The sequence below is a fragment of the Lepidochelys kempii genome, chromosome 1 (assembly GCF_965140265.1).
Source record: "Lepidochelys kempii isolate rLepKem1 chromosome 1, rLepKem1.hap2, whole genome shotgun sequence".
NCBI lineage: Eukaryota > Metazoa > Chordata > Testudines > Cheloniidae > Lepidochelys > Lepidochelys kempii.
The window spans coordinates 135,970,090-135,995,988 of record NC_133256.1 but is presented as its reverse complement, the minus strand read 5'-3'; the positions used below and the strand labels follow the sequence as shown (position 1 = coordinate 135,995,988).

The 25,899-nt window shown below is 42.0% G+C and overlaps 1 protein-coding gene and 1 pseudogene across 1 annotated transcript in view; both read left to right on the top strand.

Moving 5' to 3' along the window:
• The window catches only part of VEGFD (vascular endothelial growth factor D), a 32,737-nt gene extending 22,450 nt beyond the window's left edge, over nt 1-10,287 (top strand). The window contains exons 3-7 of the mRNA XM_073327989.1: nt 1,697-1,887; nt 3,661-3,809; nt 5,092-5,189; nt 7,936-8,131; nt 9,668-10,287. Coding sequence (XP_073184090.1) covers nt 1,697-1,887; nt 3,661-3,809; nt 5,092-5,189; nt 7,936-8,131; nt 9,668-9,794 — 761 coding nt within the window. The 3' untranslated portion in view covers nt 9,795-10,287. The remainder of the gene's footprint in view (nt 1-1,696; nt 1,888-3,660; nt 3,810-5,091; nt 5,190-7,935; nt 8,132-9,667) is intronic.
• Nucleotides 10,288-20,772: 10,485 nt separating this feature from the next.
• On the top strand, nt 20,773-22,801 carry LOC140905180 (uncharacterized; annotated as a pseudogene).
• The last annotated feature ends 3,098 nt before the right edge of the window (nt 22,802-25,899 follow it).

The window sequence follows — 25,899 nt, the reverse complement described above, 5'->3', positions numbered from 1 at the left end:
ATAGCTCTTCTCCCTTCCTGGTGTTTACCACCCTGACCTACTTAAGAAAAGTGTTCCCACCACTCGCAGAATTTATTTTAAAGACAACAAAATCCTAGTACATCGTGATCTGAGAACGCCTGGAGGGGATAGTTAAAGGTGCATAGATAAATTCCATGTCCTTTAAGAATTATGCACAGAAGCATTAGCAGTCATGGTCCAGTCATTGTATTGAACTAATGTCCAGTGCCAGTTGCTAGGTTTTTCAATAGAAAACTTGAAATCAACCTTTAGGTTTCTCATTTAGTGAAACGGCAAGACTGCAGACAACTGATAATCCTCCATTTGTCCACACAACGACACAACAGATGAGCCCAGCAAGTGGCACTGGTGCAGTGTATGGCAATAGACTTTTATCAACACCTAAAAGTAACATAACTGCTCAGCTAATAAGGTTAGAAGAACATTCGCCCTCTCCAAAGAGCAGCAAGTATAAACAGATGAATCAATAGTCTACAGATGTCCTTTACTTGTGCCATCTGGAGGAACTGTTAGCTTTCTTTTCCTTTTAAAATCTAACTCCAGATACAGAGCTGCCAAATATCCCCACCAGATCCAGGTGAGAAAATAATTTAAATTCAAATAATTAAAATTTGTGGTAGAAAAATCCTATTAGGTCTTCTTCCCCATCTTCTAAGGCAGAATTATTCCAAGGCCAACTCTATTAATGTTTTAATATGCCCTGAATCACCACAGAATCTGACTGAGCACCTACTAAAATCATACACATAAACTTATATTTCTCTTCTCCTCTCCCAGTCATCAGGGACTGATCTCTGTCTATGGTGTATGTTTTATTTTAATGTGGTGGTATTGTGTGAAGACTAGGTCAAAGACATAGATGCTCATCACCCCATTGCTTGTCTCTCTTTACTGGTTCCCCATGAACTACCAGGGCAAATTCAAGGTTTTGTTCTTCATCTTACCTGAGCTCCATGAATATGCATCTCTCACATGGAAGAGATGAGAATGACCACAAACCTCAGTGCGTGCAGAACAAAATGTAAAACCAACTTCTCTGACCTAGTCTCCCTACAACACCTCAGTTTTTCAAAGTGATTAATAGTGGGAGAATATGTGTGCTTGAAGAGTATTTCTGTTATGCAAGTGACATCTTGAATGATTATGTGCACACAATTAAATTAGTTTGGAGAGCACATTGTTTTCTACTTTAACAGGAAGCCTAAAGTCTGATTCTGATCTTGATACACTGGTATCAAATGGAGTAACTCTATCGACTCTAATGCAGTTACTCCAGGTTTACACTGCTGTAATGAAAATCAGAATCCATGCCCCAAAGTCCTAATTGCACAATGGCAAATAAATGGATCCTAGGCCAAGATGTTTAAAAGTGACTGGTGATTTTGGGTGTCCAATTTGAGACATCTTGATGGGACCCGATTTTAAGAAAGCGCTGAGCACCTCCCTCTGAAAATCAGGTTCCTCTGAAGTGCCTCAAGCTGGGTATCCAAAAATGGAGGCACTCAAATACACTGGTCATGTTTTAATGTCTTTGCTTATCGGTGATATCCTGTCCCTATTGAAGTCAATGGGAGTTTTGCCATTGGATTCCACCCCAGACCTGCTTCTTGTGCCTTTTTAACTGAATGCAGTTATTATTTTTTAATACTGTTCATAATGATTGTGCTTTCTGCAGTCATAGATGAGGAATGGCAAAAAACTCAGTGTGTGCCAAGGGAGACCTGCGTGGAAGTTGCCAAAGAGCTAGGTACAACCACCAACAAGTTCTTTAAGCCTCCCTGTGTGAATGTGTTCCGATGTGGAGGTTGCTGCAATGAGGAGAGCCTGGGCTGTATGAACACAAGCACAACTTATGTTTCAAAAACGGTAATTGAAACCATTTGTCTTTCTTCTTGCCTGTCACTGGCTCTGAAACAAAGTGAGGGAAGAGGATGCTGGGCCTCTGAAAACCAGTTATGGAGATACCTGAGGATACAGCTATTCTCTACAGTCATAATGATAAGAATACATTTGTATTGATACAGAGTGAATAAGGCCTGGTGAATGATGATTTAGTGCCATTTTATACTCACTTTACACAAGTATACATGACAAAACCCAGTTCACAGCAGTGGAGAATAAGTTCATGTGAATGGACTATGGTCTCATGTAGCATTAACGAGTTTAATTCTTCTTTATTCTATAGTTATTGAGACCTGGGATTGCCTGATGCTAGTGGCTTATGGAGACTCCCAGCACCACTGACCTAATGGATTCTGTAGGAAATCTGATGTGTAGTGCCTCAGAGATAAGTTCTAAATTTTGAAAATTGTGACCAGTGACAAAAGAAAAGTGACTAGTGATTTTAGGTGTCTCATCGTTTGGGTGCCCTGCTTCACATGCCTTAAAGACACTTGATTTTTTCCAAGTGTTGTGCAGCTTCTCTTTGAAAATCAGGTGCCCTCAATACAAATGCCTTAGGTTTTCAGTGCCCAAAATCATAAATTGCTTTTGAACATGTAGGCTTAAATCAATAGGCAGATACTGCTAAGTAGCAACAGGCAGCAAATAACCTGAATTTTGCAGGCAGCACTAGTAATTTACAGTTGTTAAAACTTTTTATGCTTTATAGAGATACATTAAATTCTACTTATGAAAAGTTTCTGCACTGGTACAAAATTCATGGACAATTGTTTAGAGAGAGAGTTAAAATATTCCTGGAACAAGCATTCTAAACCAGTGGTCTTGATCCACCTCTGTTATTCCAGTTGTGTATCAGTGTAATTCCATTGATTTCAGTGGAGTTGTGCTGGAATAAAACTGGAGTAACGCAATGGTGAATTAGGCCCAATACCTTCTATGTAGGTGTTTGTTAATCAGTTCCATTTCACATCAGGAGGAGAGCACTCTTATGAGCTGTTGTGTGTATACCACAGATGTTTGACTAACTCAGAGGTATGGGTTAGGCTAGAAATCATTTATTTATTCATGTAGTTATGCTTGGAGCAGTAGTTCATAAGTCTGTTAAAAAACTAAAGTTTATTCAATTCTGCAGAGTGTAACATTCTTTTAACTTCCTTCAAAATAGCTATTTTCAAAAGTTTTTGAGTACATTCTGTTCCCAGATCCAACCATATAAATCCAGAATCATTCTACTAAAGTCAATTAAGTTACTCCAGACTTACATCAGTGTTACTGAGAACAGAATTGTTCCCTGAGCTCTTTATTTCTTTACAGAAAAATTGTAGGCTTCATGGCGAAACATCCACTGAAGGTTGAGACAGAGATGATAAATGAGTCTCTATATAAGTGATTGAGGTTACATTGCTAATGTATGTGGAAACAACAAGTTCCAGTCGTCTACATGTTTTTCAGCTTTATTCCTAAAACATACTGTTGATTGCTCAGCAAACGATATTTACAATATATTATTTTGTTAGCCCTGGGTGGACTAAGCTGATCAGTTCCTAGCTCAGTGGGCATTGCTTAATTGTCCCTTTTGGTTAACTTCGGTAAGACCTGTGGTGGCTAGCAGAAGAAGAGAGAGCGGGGGGGGGGGGGGGGGGGAATGGCAGTGGGGAGGAAGCTGGCATTTAAAAGATTTTAAGGAATAATGATAGCTGAATAATAGAAACTGAACAGCATGTTTCATCCTCCTAGCTCTTCGAGATTTCAGTTCCTTTGACAAGTGTACCAGAGCCAGTGCCAGTCAAAATTGCCAACCACACACGCTGTAGATGCTCAGCAACTGCTCGGCATCACCCGTATGCCATCATACGAAGATCTGTCCAGTACCCAGAGGAGGATGGGTAAGGCTCTCTAATATTGTGTAAAGACACAGAGTGTACTGCATTAACTAGGAAGCGCTTTTATTTTAAGTCATTCACTACTGGCTTTTTCCCATCTTTTGCTTTCCCACTAGTTTTCAAACATCCTGGGTATTCTTCAAACTTATAGAGCCAAACCCAAGCCTGCTGTAAACAGGTTTAGTCTGCACATATTTGGCAGCCAGATTGAGGCCACAGTTCAGCAATGACCTAACTAGAAGCACTTGGGTAAGCCCATCGCAGTTAATGTACCTACTCATCTCCTTAAAGTTAGGCCCGTTCCTAACTTGTGCATCATTGGATTGGGACATCAGTGCAGACTGCCACAGTGTTCCTATCTAGGGTAATATGACACCATGCTTAATTTGTAATGAAAGAGGTGCCAGGGCTCAAGCAATTTTTTTACTTTCATAACATGGCAAGCCCAGAGGCGCCAGGGCTATGAACTGCCAAACCTAGAGGTGCTGAGGCTCAGCCCTAGCAAGCCCTGGCATAAATTAAGCACTGCTATTGCCATTAATTCACATAATACAGTTGACAGGTCTGGCAGTAAATACTTGTCTTGAGCACACTAACTGACTAGTGTTTTTCAGGTTTCAGAGTAGCAGCCGTGTTAGTCTGTATCCGCAAAAAGAACAGGAGTGCTTGTGGCACCTTAGAGACTAACCAATTTATTAGAGCATAAGCTTTCGTGGGCTACAGCTCACTTCATCAGATGAATAGAATGGAACATATAGTAAGAAAATATATTTTCTTACTATATGTTCCATATATTTACATACAGAGAAGGTGGAAGTTGCCATACAAAATGTAAGAGGCTAATTAATTAAGACGAACTATTATCAGGAGAAAAAAACTTTTGTAGTAATAATCAAGATGGCCCATTTAGACAGTTGAGAAGAAGGTGTGAGGATACTTAACATAGGGAAATAGATTCAATATGTGTAATGACCCAGCCACTCCCAGTCTCTATTCAAACCCAAGTTAATGGTATCTAGTTTGCATATTAATTCAAGCTCAGCAGTTTCTCCTTGGAGTCTGTTTTTGAAGCTTTTCTGTTGCAGAATTGCCACCCTTCAGTCTTTTACTGAGTGGCCGAGAGGTTGAAGTGTTCTCCTACCGGTTTTGGAACGTTATGATTCCTGATGTCAGATTTGTGTCCATTTATTCTTTTGCGTAGAGACTGTCCGGTTTGGCCAATGTACATGGCAGAGTTCTTGTGAAGCTTTTTTCAAATACCTGACCATATTGTTTTTCCTTCTAGTTGCCCCTTTACCAACAAATTTTGTCACAGCGGCTTGATATGGGACAGCAACAAATGTGAATGCGTGGTAGATAAAGAACATCCTGGCAGAAGGGAAGGTAAAAGTAGTATTGTTGACTGACATTTCTGTAGCTACCGTCTCTATCTGAAGGGGCTTGATAAGGTTCTCTCCTTTTTCTCATTGAGATTTCTCTTGGATTCTAAATCAGTAGACTGCATTGCCTTATTATATAGCACTCTAGTTGTAAACACACACACAAATGGTGTTACCTCATCTCATTTTCTTCTGAACATTTTCGCCTTTTCATATTAGTAATGGGAATAAGGAATAGCAATGTACTGGAAGGAATTAATGTAGCTGGCAATCACGCTGAATTGTCATTGTACACAGATGACTTAGTTGTTTGTTTAGGGGGCTTTCAACTCCATATCCCCCATCTATTCGCCTGTATTCAAGAAATGTTCATGTTTTTCTGAGTTTAAAATAAATTGGCAAAGATATTACCGCACAAATTCAGGGCTACGTTCTACCTTCATATATAGTGCACACATGAAAACCTGACTGAAATTAGTAGGGTCGTATGAATAAAAATGTGCAGAGTGTGGACTTCTGCCCCCAGTAATTCGAGAGTTTGATCCTGCAAACCATTCCTCACATGATTGGTTCTTATAGGCTAGACATGGCATCAATTGCACTTGAGAGGAAATGTGCTTGAGAGACACCCCTCTGAGGCATAATGCTTCCTGTGGTCCCCTCATGTGTTGTGGAAGGAGGGAATGTTTCACTCAAGCCTTTTACAGAGCTCTTTGTTCTCTTTCCCCTTGTGCCCAGCTCGTTTCCTGGCTGGCAAGTTGGCACTCAGGGTTGAGCTGTGACTTGCTCCCTCTCTCCTCAGTCCTCACCCAGTGCGTGGAGAGAGTTATGCATGCAGGCAAGACCAGGGCACACTCTATATGATACCAATGGGGCTACTTGTGAGAGTAAGGTGCTCTGTTAGGCTACTGGATACAAACTGAACAGAATAAAGTTAGTAGCAATGATATGTAGACGTGACTTCTAAGAAAGCATCATCTTGGTATAAAACCATACGGTCATATCAGCTATTGCCTCCTTCCTGTTTTCTTGGTGGAGAAGAGTTGAATCCATAAAAGAAATCAACTGAAAACTTTCCTTGGGGAAAATAAACTGCTATAAATCTAAAGAATCTTTCAAGATGAACATATTGAGAGTTATTAAAATCTCCCTAAACACCATACAATATTTATATTCAGGTGGGAAATAATGGGAATCTAATATACCTGGACTACATGGACACAGAAGAAAATCTTGTCTTTCTAGATGATCTTACATTCAACAAAATAAAGAATACAAACCAGTAATAAAGGCAATTTGGCAAGCATTTACATTCCTAGGCCAGTGACCTAAAATAAAACCACATAGCTCCATAAACTCTTCCTGTCTAGTATACTCTCTTAGCATTAATAGACAAGAAAGCAATTTTACTGGGACACAGGTTTGTCATCCTGGATCAGATCATTAGTCCATCAAGCATGGTATCCTGGCTTTATCAGTGCTAAGTATTTGATACTTTACAGGAAGACCAAAGTGTGGGGATGAGGGGGGCACCAGGCAAACTCATATTGCACCTAACATCTAGCCGTTTGTGCTATGGGCTAACAAAAGGATAAATAGAGTGACTTATAATAACAACTGTATTATGCCTTTTACTGATGTAAGGCAAACATTTGCAACAATGAACAATCATTTGCTGCAGTTTGACAGTAGCTTAGACAAATTAATTTGAAACAAGACCTTGAGGCTAAAGCAAAGAGAGAATTGAACAATCTACACCAATTAATATATGCCAAGGCTCATCACCCAAGGAAGGGGATGGGGATCATTTCACCAGAAACTATGCAGATTTCTGTATCTTTAAATTATATTTGCTTTTTATTTTGTTTGGCTGTTAATTTCTGGTATTAAGTTAACAACGATGGAGGCTTCCCTCAAATAATGAGTATATCCTTTCTGGCCATTGAGGTCAGAGCTCAGATTCCAGAGGTCATAGTCATAGGTTAAATTTCACATTCCATAGGTTAAATCCAAGACCTACTTATAAAATTACAGGAAATTACCGTTCCAATGACACATTCTATGCTATGACCTTTAACCAGGGTGTGCTGCCAACACTTTACTAAGGGCTCTCATAAAAATCTTCACCTTTTGCCATGATAAATCTCCTGGTATGCCAGGATGTGCATGTTTGCAGAGAAGAGGTGAGGTATGGAGGAGCACAGTCATTTGCTGCTTTTACCATTAAAACAAAATGTTTTCTCATTGCCCTCATCATATTAACCAAGAAGAGTGCTTAGCAAACAGACTTAGACTAGGCTGTACCTTGCTAGAATTGTTTATACTTTTGTTTCTGAAAAAATATACTGAGTGCATTGATTGAGAAGCACAGTGTTGTGTGTATGTTGTTTGTACTTTGTATTGGATACGTTTGGTTTTTTAAATACCTTAAGTACCTACTGTATTCAAAAATCAAAAAACTCCTCGCAAATATTTTTTGTAGGCGTCCCAGGGGAGGTTGTTTGTCAGGCGTGATTTAGCAGTATAGCTCCCTTAGAGGCAAGGAAATCATCCCGATCTTCTCTTCAGTTTGGTGGAGGTCTTATCCAGCATATTAACTCCTAATAGAAATTCTTAGGATCAGATTCCCCCTTCATGTACACATGCATAAATCCTGGTGGTTTCAATGGAATTTCCACACATACAATCATATAATCTAAAGCAGAATCTGGGCATACAGACCTTATTGCCAAAAGATTTGTCTGTTACAGGACTCCCTCCTCTTGCGGAGCTGGCTAAGTGTGGACCACATATGGAATTTGATGAAGATAATTGTGAGTGTATCTGTAGATGGAAATGTCCCACCGATTTTTTCCAAAATAAAGAGAACTGCAGCTGCTATTTGTGTAGGGAGAGCCAGGAGAGCTGCTCTCAGAAACACAAGATATTTCATGCAGAAACTTGCAGGTAAGTGTTTCTTCCCTTTCAATTTCACACCTCTTAACATAGCTGGGCAACATGAAAACCATGTTCTTTTCAATTAAGCAATACATATGAACTTTTAAAATACAATTCACTTTTGTAGTTTTGGGGGTGGGTAGTTGTTTTTTAACGTGTTTGCAAGTTTTCTTTGCGGTCCCAATCGGTCCCAATCTATTGATATAGTGTCATTTAATGATGAAACCAGAGGACAGGAAGTCAAGACCCTGGGTTGTATTCTCGACTCTACCAGATACTCACTGTGTGACCCAGGGCAAGTCACTTAACAAATCAGTAAAATGGAAATAATACTTACAATATTTTCCTTGCAGAAGGTGTGAGGTTTGTTTAGCTAAAGCACTTTGAGACCCTTGGACAATAGGTGCTACTTAAGTGAAAAGAGGAGTTGCTAATATTTGTTATGTAGTTTCTAAGCACCCTTCATGCACAGAGATATATTTGTTTCTAATATCTGGGGAACGATTTCTTTAACTATCTTATCTGAAGGCAGTGTATGGCCCAGAGGGTTTGTGATGGGATTTGGAGCCTTTCATTTCCAGGTGGTTCAGATTCAGTTCATGTCCCTTGTGACTGACAGTCATTACCATCTGACTCCTGTGCAGTGGCCTTTGGGAAATAAGTTAACAGTCTCAATATAATTCATAGCGAACAGGTGTCCATGTGACAAAAATTATCACATAATACCTACCATTAAATGAGCATATTTTCTCACCACCTCAGTGGAGTACTCAAGGACTTAATGGGGGTGGGAAATTAACTATCCTTTCATGCTTAGAGATAGACCCTCTAGGTCAGGGCTGAGGTACCTTGAAGCTGCGTGGGGAAGCCTGCATTGTCTGTGTTGAATCTGTCCTGTCCTGTGGATAAGCAGAGTGCTTCATCTGCAAAGATATCACTTCAGCACCATTCGGGAGTACTGCATTCACATAATTTAAAAGACATTGAACTAGAGTGGCTCCTTCACTGCTCTGAAGGGGACTCAGAAGGAGGCGGGGGGACGGCTAGCTCCACAGTATTGCTCCCTCTCCTGGGATTCTCTATGATGTGAGGACTCTGCAGGATTTCAAGGTCAAGAGGGCATGAAGCAAGGAAACAGCTACTCTCTTCAGCATTGCCATCTGGTGGCCCCTGGGTTTCCACTTAGGAATCTGATTAGAAATTACTTTTCTCTTTAAAGCAACATTAACTTGGGGGCACTCTAGGGCTGCTACTGTGCAACTGCTGGGAAATTCAGGCAATGGCAAGACATCTTGTTAAAGAGAAGGGATGTCAGCAGAATGATGTGAAAGGGGAAGTCCTCCATGCAGATGCCTCTCTTTATCTAGGTTTCCCCTTTTATGTGAAACTACTGGACCTATCCATTCCATGTCTTCCCAATCTCTTCCCATGCAAGGGCATTACATTTTGGGTAAATGTGCTAAGATGCTGAAAATGTTGAAGGATATACAAGTGGAGAGCTATCACATTATCATGCCCCCCTCTCTCTCTCTCTTTATTAAACAGCTGTGAGGACAAGTGCCCATTCCAACCCAGAACATGTTCAACTGCAAAGCCAGTGTGTACAAAGCATTGTCGTTGTCCAAAGGAGAAGAGAAGCTCTCATGGGTCACAAAGCAAAGAAAATCCTTGATCTAGCTTTCCCCCTCTCTCTCCCAGAAACACACTGCTTTGCAAAGTAGCTGTCACTGACTTTTAAATCATTAGTAAACATGGGACATCTTCCACATTAATCGCAGAAGAATGAATCCAGTCTGCATTTATTTATTAGATTAATCACTAACTATTAGTGGACCCTCTGGGTCATTGATAGCTGTCTTCTAATGGATAACTACAGTAGAAAGATTACCAGCTGTAGGAAAGGAAGAGTGGAAGGAGCCAACTCAACACTGTTATGTGGAGGATGAGACTGGTATATGTGTAGTAGAGTGAACGTCACCGTCCAGCAGTTCAGGAATTTGAACTAAATAGTCTCTGAATTCTTAGCTAGTGCATCTCTTTGGTGAAACATTCTTCAGAGCTTCAGTGTACAGAATTTGGCTTCTAATATGTTCAGCACTGAATGATTTGATCTACTGTCCAGCTTTGATTATCATTTTGAGTTTATCATACAACTACTGTCAGATGTGCCATATTTAAATGTATATAAGAAAATAAATACTTCAGTTATTCAAGCTGTTTATTATCCTATGTCATCTCAAACAAATGCATACCAAACAAAAGCAAACAAACCCACCCCACAAAAGGGTCAAGCTATGGCTTTGTTGGGTTTGTCCCCACTGGAACTGATCCCAGTCCACACCTAGCTTGGAGTAAAGACACTTGGTAAATCTGGTTGTCACAGTAGTTTGAATAAAGGATTTCATTTCCCACACCGGTGATGGGTTTCAGTTTTGGGGGGCGGGGGGGGGGGGGGGTTGGCTCCTGCTGTGGTGTGTTGGTACCCCACTGAGGTGGCACTCACACAAATACCAAAATACCCCCAGAGATTTTTTGGGAAGGCAAATTATGTTGAGGGCTTGTTTTACTCTTAGGCTGTGATGCTATGGAAATAGAGGGTATCTTCTGAAGGCTGGAATTCATTTCACCCACATAAGACCTGAGCAATGGAGCGTTACGCAGGGCCAAGCATGGGAAAAGGCTGGGAAGCCCAATCATATGAGTCACTTAAACCTGGACTGGACAAGCCTGGAGAAAATACTGTCAGGAACAACCCTACACTGGCAGTGGGATGGATTAAATAACCTAACAGATCTTTTCCAGTTCTAAATGTTATGTTTCCATATGCTATTTTCAGAAGATAGAAGCCCAGGAGGAACAGTGGAAACAAAACTGGACTGCCGGACATGACATAAGGAACAGAAACAAATCTTTGTAATGTGTGGGCTGAGCATTATTTTCTGGATTTGTACAGGCTTAACATTTGGATTTCTCTAAAAAGACAAGGGCCAAATCCTGCAGTATTTACTCAGTCATTGGGCAAATTTCCCATTAACTTTAGTGCATAGGCACGGGAACTAGTGTTGCGGGAGGTGCTGCAGCACCCTCGGGCTGCCAGCTCTGTGCCCGGGATCCCGGCTGCTGGCCCCACACGCCCGGAGTCCCGGCCTCAGCCCTGGGGGTGGGGTGGGGTGGAGTGGATAGTGGTAAAGGGGCTTGCTTTCAGCACCCCCACTATTAAAAGTGTTCCACCACCACTGCTTTAGTGGGATTTTTATCTGAGTAAGGGATACTGGATTTGGCCCTAGACAAATGTTCTGAACAGTTACTCCCAGACCCTCTATCATCTGGCTATTGCTGGTGTACTTGTGGATTCTCCTGGCATACTCTCTTCTCCCTGATAGACTTCAAGTTCATACACCTATTCATTATCGGACAGGTTGTCCTGGCCCCTTCTGCAGGTTCCTCAAGGGGGTAGAAGAATGCCACCCCTCCACTTTGCTCAAAATCCAGGGATGGACATAGCCCCTCAGTTGGACTTGCTGGCAGATTAGGCAGCACTGGTCCAATAGTTATTGCAGCTTGTACATTTCCCCAATATGTCATGGAGCTGTTGGAGAAACTGCACTTCCTGAACACCACGCTGCCTCCCATTTTGGGCCAGGGCCTACATGCACAAAACTTTGTTAGTATAGCATTGTTTGCACAGCTAAACAATTTTTTAAAAAATCAGGCAATACAATTCTATACCCAACTGACAAGGAAGAGGCATTGTTAACATTAGGTTTGCTATGATGTAATCCCAAGGAATGATACTCTTAAAAAACAAAATAATACAAAAATGAAGGCCATGATCCTGCAAAGACTTAGGCATGTGCTTTATTTTACCAGTTCTGAGTCATTCCATTGACTTCCATAGGACTACTGCCAGTGTACAGACTTAAGCACCTGCATGAGTCTTTGCAGGATCAGGGCTGCCTTCTTGTCCCCCGTCCCCATTCCTTCATAATACATAGTATCAAAGTTAACATTAGCAAAAAGAAAAGGAGTACTTGTGGCACCTTAGAGACTAACAAATTTATTTGAGCACAAGCTTTCGTGAGCTACAGCTCACTTCATCGGATGCATTCAGTGGAAAATACAGTGAGGAGATTTATATACATAGAGAACATGAAACAATGGGTGTTACCATACACACTGTAAGGAGAGTGATCAGGTAAGGTGAGCTATTTGAGCTGTGAGCTACAAAAGGGGAACCTTTTGTAGTGATAGTCAAGGTGGGCCATTTCCAGTAGTTGACAAGAACATCTGAAAAACAGGCGGCGGGCGGGGGGGGGGGGGAGAAATAAACATGGGGAAATAGTTTTACTTTGTGTAATGACCCATCCACTCCCAGTCTCTATTCAAGCCTAAGTTAATTGTATCCAGTTTGCAAATTAATTCCAATTCAGCAGTCTCTCATTGGAGTCTGGTTTTGAAGTTTTTTTGTTGAAGAATTGCAACTTCTAGGTCTGTAATCGAGTGACCAAAGAGATTGAAGTGATCTCCAACTGGTTTTTGAATGTTATAATTCTTGACATCTGATTTGTGTCCATTTACTCTTTTACGTAGAGTCTGTCCAGTTTGACCAATGTACATGGCAGAGGGGCATTGCTGGCACATGATGGCATATATCACATTGGTAGATGTGCAGGTGAACGAGCCTCTGATAGTGTGGCTGATGTGATTAGGCCCTGTGATGGTGTCCCCTGAATAGATATGTGGGCACAGTTGGCAACGGGCTTTGTTGCAAGGATAGGTTCCTGGGTTAGTGGTTCTGTTGTGTGGTGTGTGGTTGCTGGTGAGTATTTGTTTCAGGTTGGGGGGCTGTGTGTAAGCAAGGACTGGCCTGTCTCCCAAGATCTGTGAGAGTGATGGGTCATCCTTCAGGATAGGTTGTAGATCCTTGATGATGCATTGGAGAGGTTTTAGTTGGGGGCTGAAAGTGATGGCTAGTGGCTTTCTGTTATTTTCTTTTTTGGGCCTGTCCTGTAGTAGGTGACTTCTGGGTACTCTTCTGGCTCTGTCAATCTGTTTCTTCACTTCAGCAGGTGGGTATTGTAGTTGTGAGAACTCTTGATAGAGATCTTGTAGGTGTTTGTCTCTGTCTGAGGGGTTGGAGCAAATGCGGTTGTATCGAAGAGCTTGGCTGTAGACAATGGATCGTGTGGTGTGGTCTGCATGAAAGCTGGAGGCATGTAGGTAGGCATAGCGGTCAGTAGGTTTCCGGTATAGGGTGGTGTTTGTGAGCATTGCTTATTAGCACCATAGTGTCCAGGAAGTGGATCTCTTGTGTGGACTGGTCCAGGCTGAGGTTGATGGTGGGATGGAAATTGTTGAAATCATGGTGGAATTCCTCAAGGGCTTCTTTTCCATGGGTCCAAATGATGAAGATGTCATCAATGTAGCGCAAGTAGAGTAGGGGCATTAGGGGACGAGAGCTGAGGAAGCGTTGTTCTAAGTCAGCCATAAAAATGTTGGCATACTGTGAGGCCATCTGGGTACCCACAGCAGTGCCGCTGATTTGAAGGTATACATTGTCCCCAAATGAGAAATAGTTATGGGTGAGGACAAAGTCACAAAGTTCAGCCACCAGGTTTGCCGTGACATTATCGGGGATACTGTTCCTGACGGCTTGTGGTTCATCTTTGTGTGGAATGTTGGTGTAGAGGGCTTCTACATCCATAGTGGCCAGGATGGTGTTTTCAGGAAGATCACCGATGGATTGTAGTTTCCTCAGGAAGTCAGTGGTGTCTCGGAGATAGCTGGGAGTGCTGGTAGCGTAGGGCCTAAGGAGGGAGTCTACATAGCTAGACAATCCTGCTGTCAGGGTGCCAATGCCTGAGGTGATGGGCCGTCCAGGATTTCCAGGTTTATGGAACCTGGGTAGCAGATAGAATACCCCAGGTCGGGGTTGTAGGGGTGTGTCTGTGTGGATTTGTTCTTGTGCTTTTTCAGAGAGTTTCTTGAGCAAATGGTGTATTTTCTTTTGGTAACCCCCAGTGGGATCAGAGGGTAATGGCTTGTAGAAAGTGGTGTTGGAGAGCTGCCGAGCAGCCTCTTATTCATATTCCGACCTATTCATGATGTCATTAGCAAAGCTTTTCTTGTCTCTCATGTATACAGTTGGCCAGATTCCCTACAGCTGATGCAGGAATTCAAAAAATCCCTAAACCTGCTAGGCCCCTGATGGCTTGATGGAGATTTACCTGAAAGGACACCATGTTCCAGCACTGCCCTCCCTTGGGTTTCTATGGTGTAGAAGGGTAGATTTAATGGGAACCCTGCAGATGGAAGATGCACTGAATCAGTACATCCATCCTCCTACATCCCTGGTCACCACAGCCTACTTTTTGAACGGTGCTGGCTCACTCCTGTCCTTCCAGCACAAGGGAGACGGCAGCTTATTTCTTCAACAGTAAATTCCTGCACGGGCAGATCTTCTGCCACCAAGGTCCTGTGTCAGTGTTTGTGCTGCTGGAAGCTGTCCTTTTCCATACTGCTATCCTACACGAATAGTGAGAAAACAAAACTGGAGCATGTTCCCAATATTCATAACATGCCACATAACAGCAGCATGTGGAAAAGCTGAAAAGTTTAAGCATAACACTGCAAATGCCAGTTCTGTGGGAGGTTCTTGATTATTACAGCCACAAGACGGTCCGGATGTTGCAAACACCATGGCAAAGACCATAAATCCTCCATGTGGAAAACAAGGACTAAAAGGAAAACACTGACGGGATCCTTTGTTGCAGATGGAAACACAAGCAGATATGTAATGACAAGAGTTTGATGAGGATTTATAAAAACCCTTTGAGGATATTTTATTTGACAGATACTGGAAATGATCCATTTTGAAATCTTTAATGTACCATAAAAATAAATGCTTTTTATATATCAACTTTCATACCAATATATTATAAAATGCTTTACAGATTTCATAATAGAGATTTAGTATAACAATGCAGAAGACTTAAATGAGGCATGTAAAACTGATGGCAGATCTGTATTTTGATTGATGTCGTTAGCTCTTCCTATGACTAAAAGACCTCCACTGCAAAAAGGTTGCTTGAACAGAGGAACATCTCTGTTTGAAATTTGACATGCCTTTTACTACTGTGTTCAGCCTGCATTGCTTTTCAAACATATGGACCCTGATCTACAGATCTCATAACCAGAGTAAGAATTCTAAACTTTCCTGTTATAATATGTCATCATTTTTACATAATCAGACCTGTCTACATCTGGATTCTGGCCTTTTCAGTTCTCCTCTATACATTAATATGTACATTAAGATTCAATACGTTTAAATAATAATGGCTAATTCCTCATAAAGCCAATATGAAGTTTGATTAGAACACCAGTAATTACTGACTAACCCTTTCACATCTTCCATGTGTTTTTCTTGGACTGAATGAGAAACATAATAAAGTTTCAAGACTGATGCATCTCCCACCTTTGAAACAGTCTGAAAAGTATTGTCCGCTCATGAAAAATTTACCTAAATTCTGGAGGGACAGAAGCATGTGTTCTGCCTACGTGGGGAGATGACAATGAAGAACTCCAACCAAATCTGGTAAGTATAAATAACCTACTTATTTCAAAACAATCCATACTTTGTATACTTGTAGAAGGGCCTGCAGCACATGGAATATGCAATAGAAAGCTGAGAGATCATTAAAAGATTATTGTTTTTTAAACAATATTGCAGTATCTATCCCTGTTCCTCATGCCCTCTCCACTTGTGGATCTCCAGCTCTGTAGTATTCGTTCCCCGGCCCATTCTGCAGACTATGCAGAGTTTGGGATTTGCAAGTAGAAGAACATGAGGGGCAGGATGGGCACGGTCTGTGCATCATCTCCTCCACCTCAGACTTGTGAGGATTCCTCACCTCACCTAAATTAATACTGACTACCACCATCAATGCAGGCCTACTCACATTCCACAACCTCCCCTGAAGGAGCTGTCCAGAGCCACTGTCCAGTACAAAATACCTTGAAGACTAGAGAGAGGAATGGACAGGGAGATACTGTGGCAGCAGAGATGGTCATTCAAGGCTACTATTGTATGTGGATATTAGTCTGATTCAGAAAGCTGAATAGCATCTGAATGTAAGGATGCATGAATTAGACTAGCAGCCTATTTGTCCATCCCTTTCAAACAAGAAAATTAAAATGATGGTGTTCTCATGCAAAAGATCTGCTTCTCTTCCTTCTTCCACTGGTGTAAATCAAGAGGAACTTTGTTTAAATCAGTAATTACACTGAGGTGGCTACATTAGTGTAAACAAAAGGAGAATCAAACCTGCCGGAGCGGGTTTGAGTTACCTTCTCCAGGCAATGGGACTCGTCTTTCAACTGCAAAACATGATAGAAGCTATCACCTGGTAATCATATAGATTTTGGATTCTAGCTGGGAATTACCACATGTGTAACTACAAGTGGGTAACAAGGTACATGAATCTATGCTACTTACATAATCTATTCTACACTGAATGATCAACAAACCAGGATGTACAAATGATGTCCTGTCATCCATTTTCCCTCTGTCAGCCTCCCATATCAATAGTTACAGAAAACATCAACAAGAGGTTTTAACTCGGAGGAAAAAAATCTGGTTTACATTAAATTTAAAAGGAAACTGTTCCCAGTCAGTTAAGTATGATGGGTGGTGTCAGCACTTGGCATCCCATCTCCCAATACCCTTTTTTTATATTCTCACCATATTTTACAATGCCCCTAATTTTTAAAGGCCCTTCCTTGGGATGACCCCTCCCTCTAGCAGCGGAAACCTGGAGTCTCTTTCTTCCAGACCGTGCCAGCATTTTTCCTTGGAAAGCAATGCAAGATGCCCTCTGCTTCTCAGGGGCTGAGAGCATTGATCTCTGCAGAACAGCAAGTGCTGCCAGGTTTCTGAAAAGCCAAATCTAACATACTTTAAAATGTTTATAATTGGATGGGCAATGACTCCCTGATTCTACATTGTTAGATTTTTTTAAAAATGTGATATTTGGTTGTTGAGAAATAATCTAAGGTTGGGTGACAAGATAGCAATAGATCAGGAAGTGTTTCATCTAGTTTCCTGGCCTGGAGTGTGCTTGGTTACAGTGGTGATTCTTTCTTTATGAAGACTCTAATTCTAATGTTTGGTTTATTTGCAGTTATTTCACAAGCCCAGGTGAGAATGTGATGAACACTAAACTGATTAACCCATCACATTCTCTCTCATCACATTCACCCAACCCGTTATCTGAATCCACAGACACTGTTGCAGGGTAAAGTATCTATCTAGGGTTTTCTATTGAGTCCATCACCTAAATTAAGTTACTCCCCTGGAAAATTATATCTGCATGGCAACATCCCTAGTGGATTTCATGGAGGACTTTACTTTTCTTTCTTTCCCGATAAAGAATTACTTGCTTGTTATGAATGAACCTTACTGGTAAGCACAGTGCATTACTACTGAGAATAATCCCAAGGAAGTTAATTAAAAGGGGGATGGACCCTGTTGACGTGAACACTACTCAGAATTGGAATGGATGTTCAAACATAATTGTGCAATATTTGTCCAGCTCTATTCTTGAAGCAAAAAAGAAATTATATAAATACTGGTTTCAGAGTAGCAGCCATGTTAGTCTGTATCCGCAGAAAGAAAAGGAGGACTTGTGGCACCTTAGATTTGTTAGTCTCTAAGGTGCCACAAGTACTCCTTTTTCTTTTTATATAAATACTGTATTACAAAGCAGAGCTCACCAAATTAATAAGAACTATGAAAGATTTGTTTACTAGATGTTACCCATTTAATGAACTGTAATATTTTCTTTAATTGGATTACAACTGTGCTATTATCAAAAGACCTTTAAATCCATGTAGTCTATCTCCAATCTGGGATTATCCTGTGTATCCTTTTAAAGAAATACTTGTTTCACTTTTTATTGATTTTTAGTTAAAGTTACAATTGAGTACTCGTTTTTTATAAAGTAGGCTAGCTTTTAACCAACTGGCTAAATTTTTCACTTCTGTCCTTTAAGATTACATAGTTCATGATACAGTGTATATATATATCCTTTTAGATGGGAAATACAGTTTGCTCTTAATCCAAGCTCTGTAGAAGACATCCAAGATGCTACAGCAATGGGTACCTCAAATGCATGTGATACTAGTAATAATGAATTTAATAATCTTTGCACTTTCAGTTAGATAGTTGAAGGAAATAACTATAATATATCACATTGTCACGGAGTCCTTTCACATGGCTGCTGGGTTTACACAACTGCATTCAAACCTAGGCAGGCAGTGCCTTGATTCACAACACACTTGGATCAGTAAATTTTAAGGCTCCTCTAGCTCCATCTATTGTTCTAACAGCATTTTCCCTAATTTATACGAACAAACCACTTTCGTTAACATTTTAATGCGAGAACCATCTTAGAGTTTTTGCCATTTATTTTGTACTGATTTTATGGCATTAATTATAAGGATTATTTTTCTAAAGGGATGATGTCTAATATTGGTTATTTAAATTCAAAATCTGATTTATCACAAAAATAATTATTTTGTAAGATTGGCCTTCCTGGATCTGTGCTAACATTGTTGATGCACAAATGGGGAAAAACACGTGTCCAATCTGTCCAGTTTGGGTCCAGCTCCAGGACTAGGGAGCTGGAGGTTTAGATCTGTACCCTCTCTGCAAGTTAACACTCACAAAGCCGTTATTAGGGTGCTCTAAAAGGTCCAGTGAAGAAAAGTGAGCAAAGAAAAGTGTAGGCTGAATATTGGGCCAAATTACATAACAAGGCACATTATCAGGATCTGATCCTGAAGCCTTCATGGGGGAGGACTGGAGGACTGGGCCTTCAGATTTTGGAATGGTCTCAGCACACTGAGCGGAACAATCCTACACTGGCAGGAAGCTAGACAAGGTGACCCAATAGGTAGCTTCCGTCTCTAATTCCATAGTTGAAAAAAATATATAAGTTCAGCTGCATTAGAAACAGTGGATGGCAAGGAGCTGGCGGGGATCTGAGTTTGCAGCGTGGAAAAAAGTTAACTTATTTTCAGGACTCTGAGAGGGCATTTCAAACCAGCGAAATAAGTACTTTTTTACTATGTATATGTGTCATTTTATCCATGGACTGTGATGCTTAACCCCTTGGTTGGTTATTTAAAATCTTACACTAATGTAAAATCTTGTCTGTGTCCATGAGGTTTTATTATCTACTAAATCAGAAGATTTACAGGTGGGATTTTAAGGAAAAACAAGTGTTTGGATATAATGTCATTATCCTTCTTGACCAATTGTTGGGCTGTGTCAAGTATTTGACCGGCTCTACATCTACAGCAATGAGACTCAGACTGCAGTGGTTCAGGAGCCAAATTAGTGATCAACATTACCAAAAAGAACCACAGTAGTGTAAATTCATTGTTTCCTTTATTCTCTCTCTCAAATTCTCACAGCAAAATGACTGACCAAGTATTATTATTTTATGAATTACAATTGGTTAATGATCAAGATGCTTTTACTATCTTGTTTAATAATTAAATCACACAGTTAATATCACATCCTGCAAAAAGTTGCAGGAGACCCATTAAAGAGCCACTTGTGGCTTGCGAGCCTTAGTCCGAGTACCGCTGATCTACAGAAATAATGCAGCACCAGTCAGTCTAGAGTGTTACAGTAACCTATTAGTCTCACACTTTCAAAAATTGCTAACGTGGACAGTTTCTTCTCTCAACGTCATCTCAGGCAGTAATGCCAAAAATCTCCACTCTCAATTACTATAGAATACGTCCAGCCAGAAACACAAAATGAAAACCAAGAACAGTTTACCTTTCACTTCAGAGTAGAGGCACAAAATATCAATTCCCTCTTCACCTCAGAGCAGAGGCAAAGCTATCATGACCACAGACCAAAAAACCTATTTTTTCCTCATATGCCTCTTGGTTGTTCTTTACTACATCCTGCTCAGCTTCACCTAACAATCTTGTTCTATACCTGGCATTTAAGGCCCCGATACCCCATTGTGGGACTATTCACAGTAGTAAAGTCAAGCATGTGCATTTAAGTGTTTACAGAATTGGGGCCTAAACCAATCTCTATAAGGCAGAGCCCATCAGCTTTCTTCAGTCCAAGGAAGAAATTTAACTTCCTTGATGCCAAACTCTGAGGACAGTACATACAGCCCATCACAACTCCATTTGATTTTATATGATTCTTTATTGGTTCATGTTTGCTACAGTGCTGTAGTATAGATGTCAGGAACATCATCACTTGGGCCTGGTCCACACTATGAGTTTATTTCGGATTTAGCAGCGTTAAATCGAATTAACCCTGCACCCATCCACACAACGAAGCCATTTTTTTCGACATAAAGGGCTCTTAAAGCCTATTTCTGTACTCTTCCCCAATGAGGGAATTAGCACTGAAATCGACATTGCCGTTTCAAATTAGGGTTAGTGTGGACGCAATTTGAAGGTATTGACCTCCGGGAGCTATCCCACAGTGCACCATTGTGACCACTCTGGACAGCACTCTGAACTTGGATGCACTGGTCAGGTGTACAGGAAAAGCCCCGGGAACTTTTGAATCTCATTTCCTGTTTGGCCAGGCGAGCTCATCAGCACAGGTGACCATGCAGTCCCAGAATCGCAAAAGAGATCCAGCATGGACCAAACGGGAGGTACTGGATCTGATCGCTGTATGGGGAGAGGAATCCGTGTTATCAGAACTACATTCCAAAAGACGAAATGATAAAACATTTCAAAAAATCTCTGAGGCCATGAGGGACAGAGGCTACAGCAGGGACGCAACACAGTGCCGCATGAAACTTAAGGAGCTCAGACAAGTGTACTAGAAAACAAAAGAATCCAACGGACGCTCTGGGACAGAGCTCCAAACATGCTGCTTCTACGCTGAGCTGCATGCAATTCTAGGGGGGGCCGCCACCGCTACCCCACCCTTGTCCATGGACTCCGATGATGGGATACTCTCCACCATGCCTCAGGATTTTGCAGACCGGGAAGATGAGGAGGAGGAGGAGGACGAGCTAGAGGAAAGCACAAAGCACACCATTCTTCCTGACGGCCAGGATCTTTTTATCATCCTGACTGAAATACCCTCCCAACCCAACCAAGCCGGAGAAGGGAACTCTGATGAGTGTACCTTTTAAAATATAATACATGTTATAAAAGCAAGCGTTTTTTAATGATTAAGTAGCCCTGAGGACTTGGGATGCATTCGTGGCCAGTACAGCTACTGGAAAAGTCTGTTAACGTGTCTGGGGATGGAGCAGAAATCCTCCAGGGACATGTCCATGAAGCTGTCTGGAGGTACTCTAAAAGCCTTTGCAACAGGTTTCTGGGGAGAGCAGCCTTATTCCGTCCTCCATGGTAGGACATTTTACCACGCCATGCTAGAGGCAAGTAATCTGGTATCATCGCATGACAAAGCCTGGCAGCGTATGGTCCCGGTGTTTGCTGGCATTCAAGCAACATCCATTCTTTATCTCTCTGTGTTATCCCCAGGAGAGTGATATCATTCATGGTAACCTGGTTGAAATATGGGAATTTAATTAAGGGGACATTCAGAGGTGGCCGTTCCTTCTGGGCTGTTTGCCTATGGCTGAAAAAGAAATCCTCCCCGCAGTTAGCCACGAGATGGGGGGCGGGGGCGGGGGAGAGCATTGGCGCTGAGCTGTTCACGTTTGGCTAGCAGGGATCTTCCCTGATACCAGCCACACAGTGGGGTGAGGGGTAAAGCAATCATCCCAGAGAATTGGATGCGGGGTTGGGGGGTTAGTTTGGTTTCTGCTGCTGCATGTTAACAGGAAAACTGCAGCACTAAATTGCCAACTCAACATGCTTTGCTTGGTATGGGAGAGGAGGGTGCTGCTGTTATGAAGGTTGCAGAAGCCAGAAGACTATGGCTTACCATGGCCGCCTGCAAGCCAAATTCTGTTGCCCAGCACTGCATGTATGATCTCGAACACCAAAGCCTCAGGCACTCAATATAAGATGCAAAATGCGACCTTGTACTAAAATCACGTCCTATGTAATGTGAATAGTGTTGTTCACCGTAAAAAAGTATAGCCATTGTTCTGTAAAATGTATCTTTTTAAATACTTCACTCCCCTTTTTTCCCTCCAGCAGCTGCAAATGTTTCAAGCCTCCCTCCTCCAACCTAAAGGCTATCTCAGATAAGGCAGCGAAAAAAACGCACGCGCGATGAAATGTTCTCTGAGCTCATGCAGTCGTCTGGCACTTACAGAGCTCAGCAGAATGTGTGGAGGGACACAATAGCAGAGTACAGGAAAGTGGCTGATGAACGTGAGGAGAGGTTGTGGCAGGAGGATCAGAGGAGGCTTGATGCAACACTGGGGCTTCTGCGGGATCAAACGGACATTCTCTGGCATCGGCTGGAGGTTCATGAACGGCAGCAGGATCACAGATTGCCGCTGCAGCCGCTGTTTAACCGCCCTCCCTCCTCCCCTAGTTCCATAGCCTCCTCACCCAGACCCCCAAGAACGCCGGGGTGAGGCTCCGGGCACCCAACCACTCCACCCCAGTGGACAGCCCAAGCAACAGAAGGCTGTCATTCAACAAGTTTTGAAGTGGCCTTTTCCTTCCCTCCTCCTACAACCCACCCGGGCTACCTTGTGAGTTATCTCCCTATTTTTATAATCAATTAATAAAGAATATATGTTTTTTAAACGATAGTGACTTTATTTCCTTTGCGGCAGGTAAACAAACTGGCCCGGCCCGGTAGGGGCTTTCCCTGCACAAGCGGCAGAACAAGTTTGGGAACCACTGGCGTACAGACTGTCCGATTTGGCCAATGTACATGGCCGAGGGGCATTGCTGGCACATGATGGCATATATCACATTGGTAGATATGCAGGTGAACGAGACATAAGGGTGGCAATTCTGCAACAGAAAAGCTTTAAAGACAGATTCCAACAAGAAACTGCTGAGCTTGAATTAATATGCAAACTAGATGCCATTAACTTGGGTTTGAATAGAGACTGGGAGTGGTTGGGTCATTACACATATTGAATCTATTTCCCCATGTTAAGTATCCTCACACCTTCTTGTCAACTGTCTAAATGGGCCATCTTGATTATCACTACAAAAGTGTTTTTCTCCTCCTAATAGCTCATCTTAATTAATTAGCCTCTTACGTTTTGTACAACAACTTCCACCTTATCTGAATATGTATCTTCTTACTATATGTTCCATTCTATGCATCCGATCAAGTGGGCTGTTGCCTACGAAAGCGTATGTTCTAATAAATTTGTTAGCCTCTAAGGTGCCACAAATACTCCTGTTCTTTTTGCGGATACAGACTAATATGGCTGCTACTCTGAAACCTGTCAGATAAATATAGTGGGCCCAAAGATCATAGCTGCTAAGGCAGGTTCCTGAATAAAAAGATGTCTCTGAGAGAATGTGGGCCTATCCCACTGAAGGTTTTGTAACTCAGTGTCAGACCCCTAAGTGGCATCTTTTGGATCTGGTGTTGCCCAGGAGTCATTGTGAATTTTCTCAGGCTGAGATGGAAAGAACTGCAGTACTCCAGACAACAAGTGACAAACATATAAACTGCTGTGACCAATCAGCATCTTAAAAGGATTATGAGTTTTCTTGATAACTGGTGATTCTCCAGGATCAGCATGATCCCAAGGCTGCATACCAACAATGCCAGAGAGTTTGATGCTGAATAGAACCTTTAAGTGATTACCTCCTTTTACTGGAATTACTTTGCTCTTTCCTGAATTTAAACAATAAGGAGTCCGGTGGCACCTTAAAGACGAACAGAGTCTTTAAGAAAAGGAGTACTTGTGGCACCTTAGAGACTAACCAATTTATTTGAGCATAAGCTTTCGTGAGCTACAGCTCACTTCATCGGATGCATTCAGTGGAAAATACAGTGAGGAGATTTATATAGACGCAGAACATGAAAAAAAATGGGTGTTTATCATGCACACTGTAAGGAGAGTGATCACTTAAGATGAGCTATTACCAGTAGGAGAGAGATTGACAGAGCCAGATTGACAGAGCCAGAAGAGTACCCAGAAGTCACCTACTAAAGGACAGGCCCAACAAATAATAGAAAGCCACTAGCCATCACCTTCAGCCCCCAACTAAAACCTCTCCAACGCATCATCAAGGATCTACAACCTATCCTGAAGGACGACCCATCGCTCTCACAAATCTTGGGAGACAGGCCAGCCCTTGCTTACAGACAGCCCCCCAGCCTGAAGCAAATACTCACCAGCAACCACACACCACACCACAGAACCACTAACCCAGGAACATATCCTTGCAACAAAGCCCGTTGCCAACTGTGTCCACATATCTATTCAGGGGACACCATCATAGGGCCTAATCACATCACCAACACTAGCAGAAGCTCGTTCACCTGCACATCTACCAATGTGATATATGCCATCATGTGCCAGCAATGCCCCTCTGCCATGTACATTGGTCAAACTAGACAGTCTCTATGTAAAAGAATAAATGGACACAAATCAGATGTCAAGAATTATAACATTCATAAACCAGTCAGAGAAATCTCTCTGGTCACTCGATTTCTGACCTAAAAGTGGCTATTCTTCAACAAAAAGACTTCAGAAACAGACTCCAACAAGAGACTGCTGAATTGGAATTAATTTGCAAATTGGATACAATTAACTTAGGCTTGAATAGAGACTGGGAGTGGATGGGTCATTACACAAAGTAAAACTATTTCCCCATGTTTATTTCTTCCCCCCGCCGCCTGTTTCTCAGATGTTCTTGTCAACTACTGGAAATGGCCCACCTTGATTATCACTACAAAAGTTTCCCCTCTCCCCCCCCCCCCCCCCCGCCCTTGCTGGTAATAGCTCACCTTACCTGATCACTCTTGTTACAGTGTGTATGGTAACACCCATTGTTTCATGTTCTCTATGTATACAAATCTCCCCACTATATTTTCCACTGAATGCATCCAATGAAGTGAGCTGTAGCTCACGAAAGCTTATGTTCAAATAAATTGGCTAGTCTCTAAGGTGCCACAAGTCCTCCTTTTCTTTTTGCGAATACAAACTAACATGTCTGCTACTCTGAAAAGAGTCTTTAAGGTGTCACCGGACTCCTTGGTTTTTTTTGTGGATACAGACTAACACGACTACCCCCTGATCCTGAATTTGAGACAGCTAGTTTTCATTCAGCCAAGCACTATGCTATCTGTGACCCAATGGTGTCTTCTGCTGGTAGGATACAGATATCTGCAGGTCAGACGCATATTGGCATTGCAGCCTGTGTCACAGAATCATAGAATATCTGGGTTGGAAGGGACCTCAGGAGGTCATCTCGATCAAAGATTTGCACATAAATATTTGAATAAGAACAGGACTGAGCCCTGAGGGACTCCACAGGTCAGCACTCTTGGCAAGGAGCAGTAGTGATCCTTGCCATGGGTGGTGGTGGTGGTGGCAGTAGCGGTGTGGACTGGTTGGTAGCAGCTGACTCCAGGGCGAGTGCTGTGGGACATCAGAAACACACATTAGTTTGGTATCCCTTGGAATTTTATCATGAGTCTTGCCATTCATGGTGGAATTCTTAGAGCCCCACCTCCCGGAGTCAGGTGAGTGCGTGAGAATCCCAGCTGTCTAGACGAGTAAGCTTCTAGCCCTCCCCGCTGCAGAGAAAAGCTTGAAGAGGCACCCAGCGGCCGGCTCAGAAACCCGGGGGAGATCACAGGACCCCCCCCCCGCAAACAG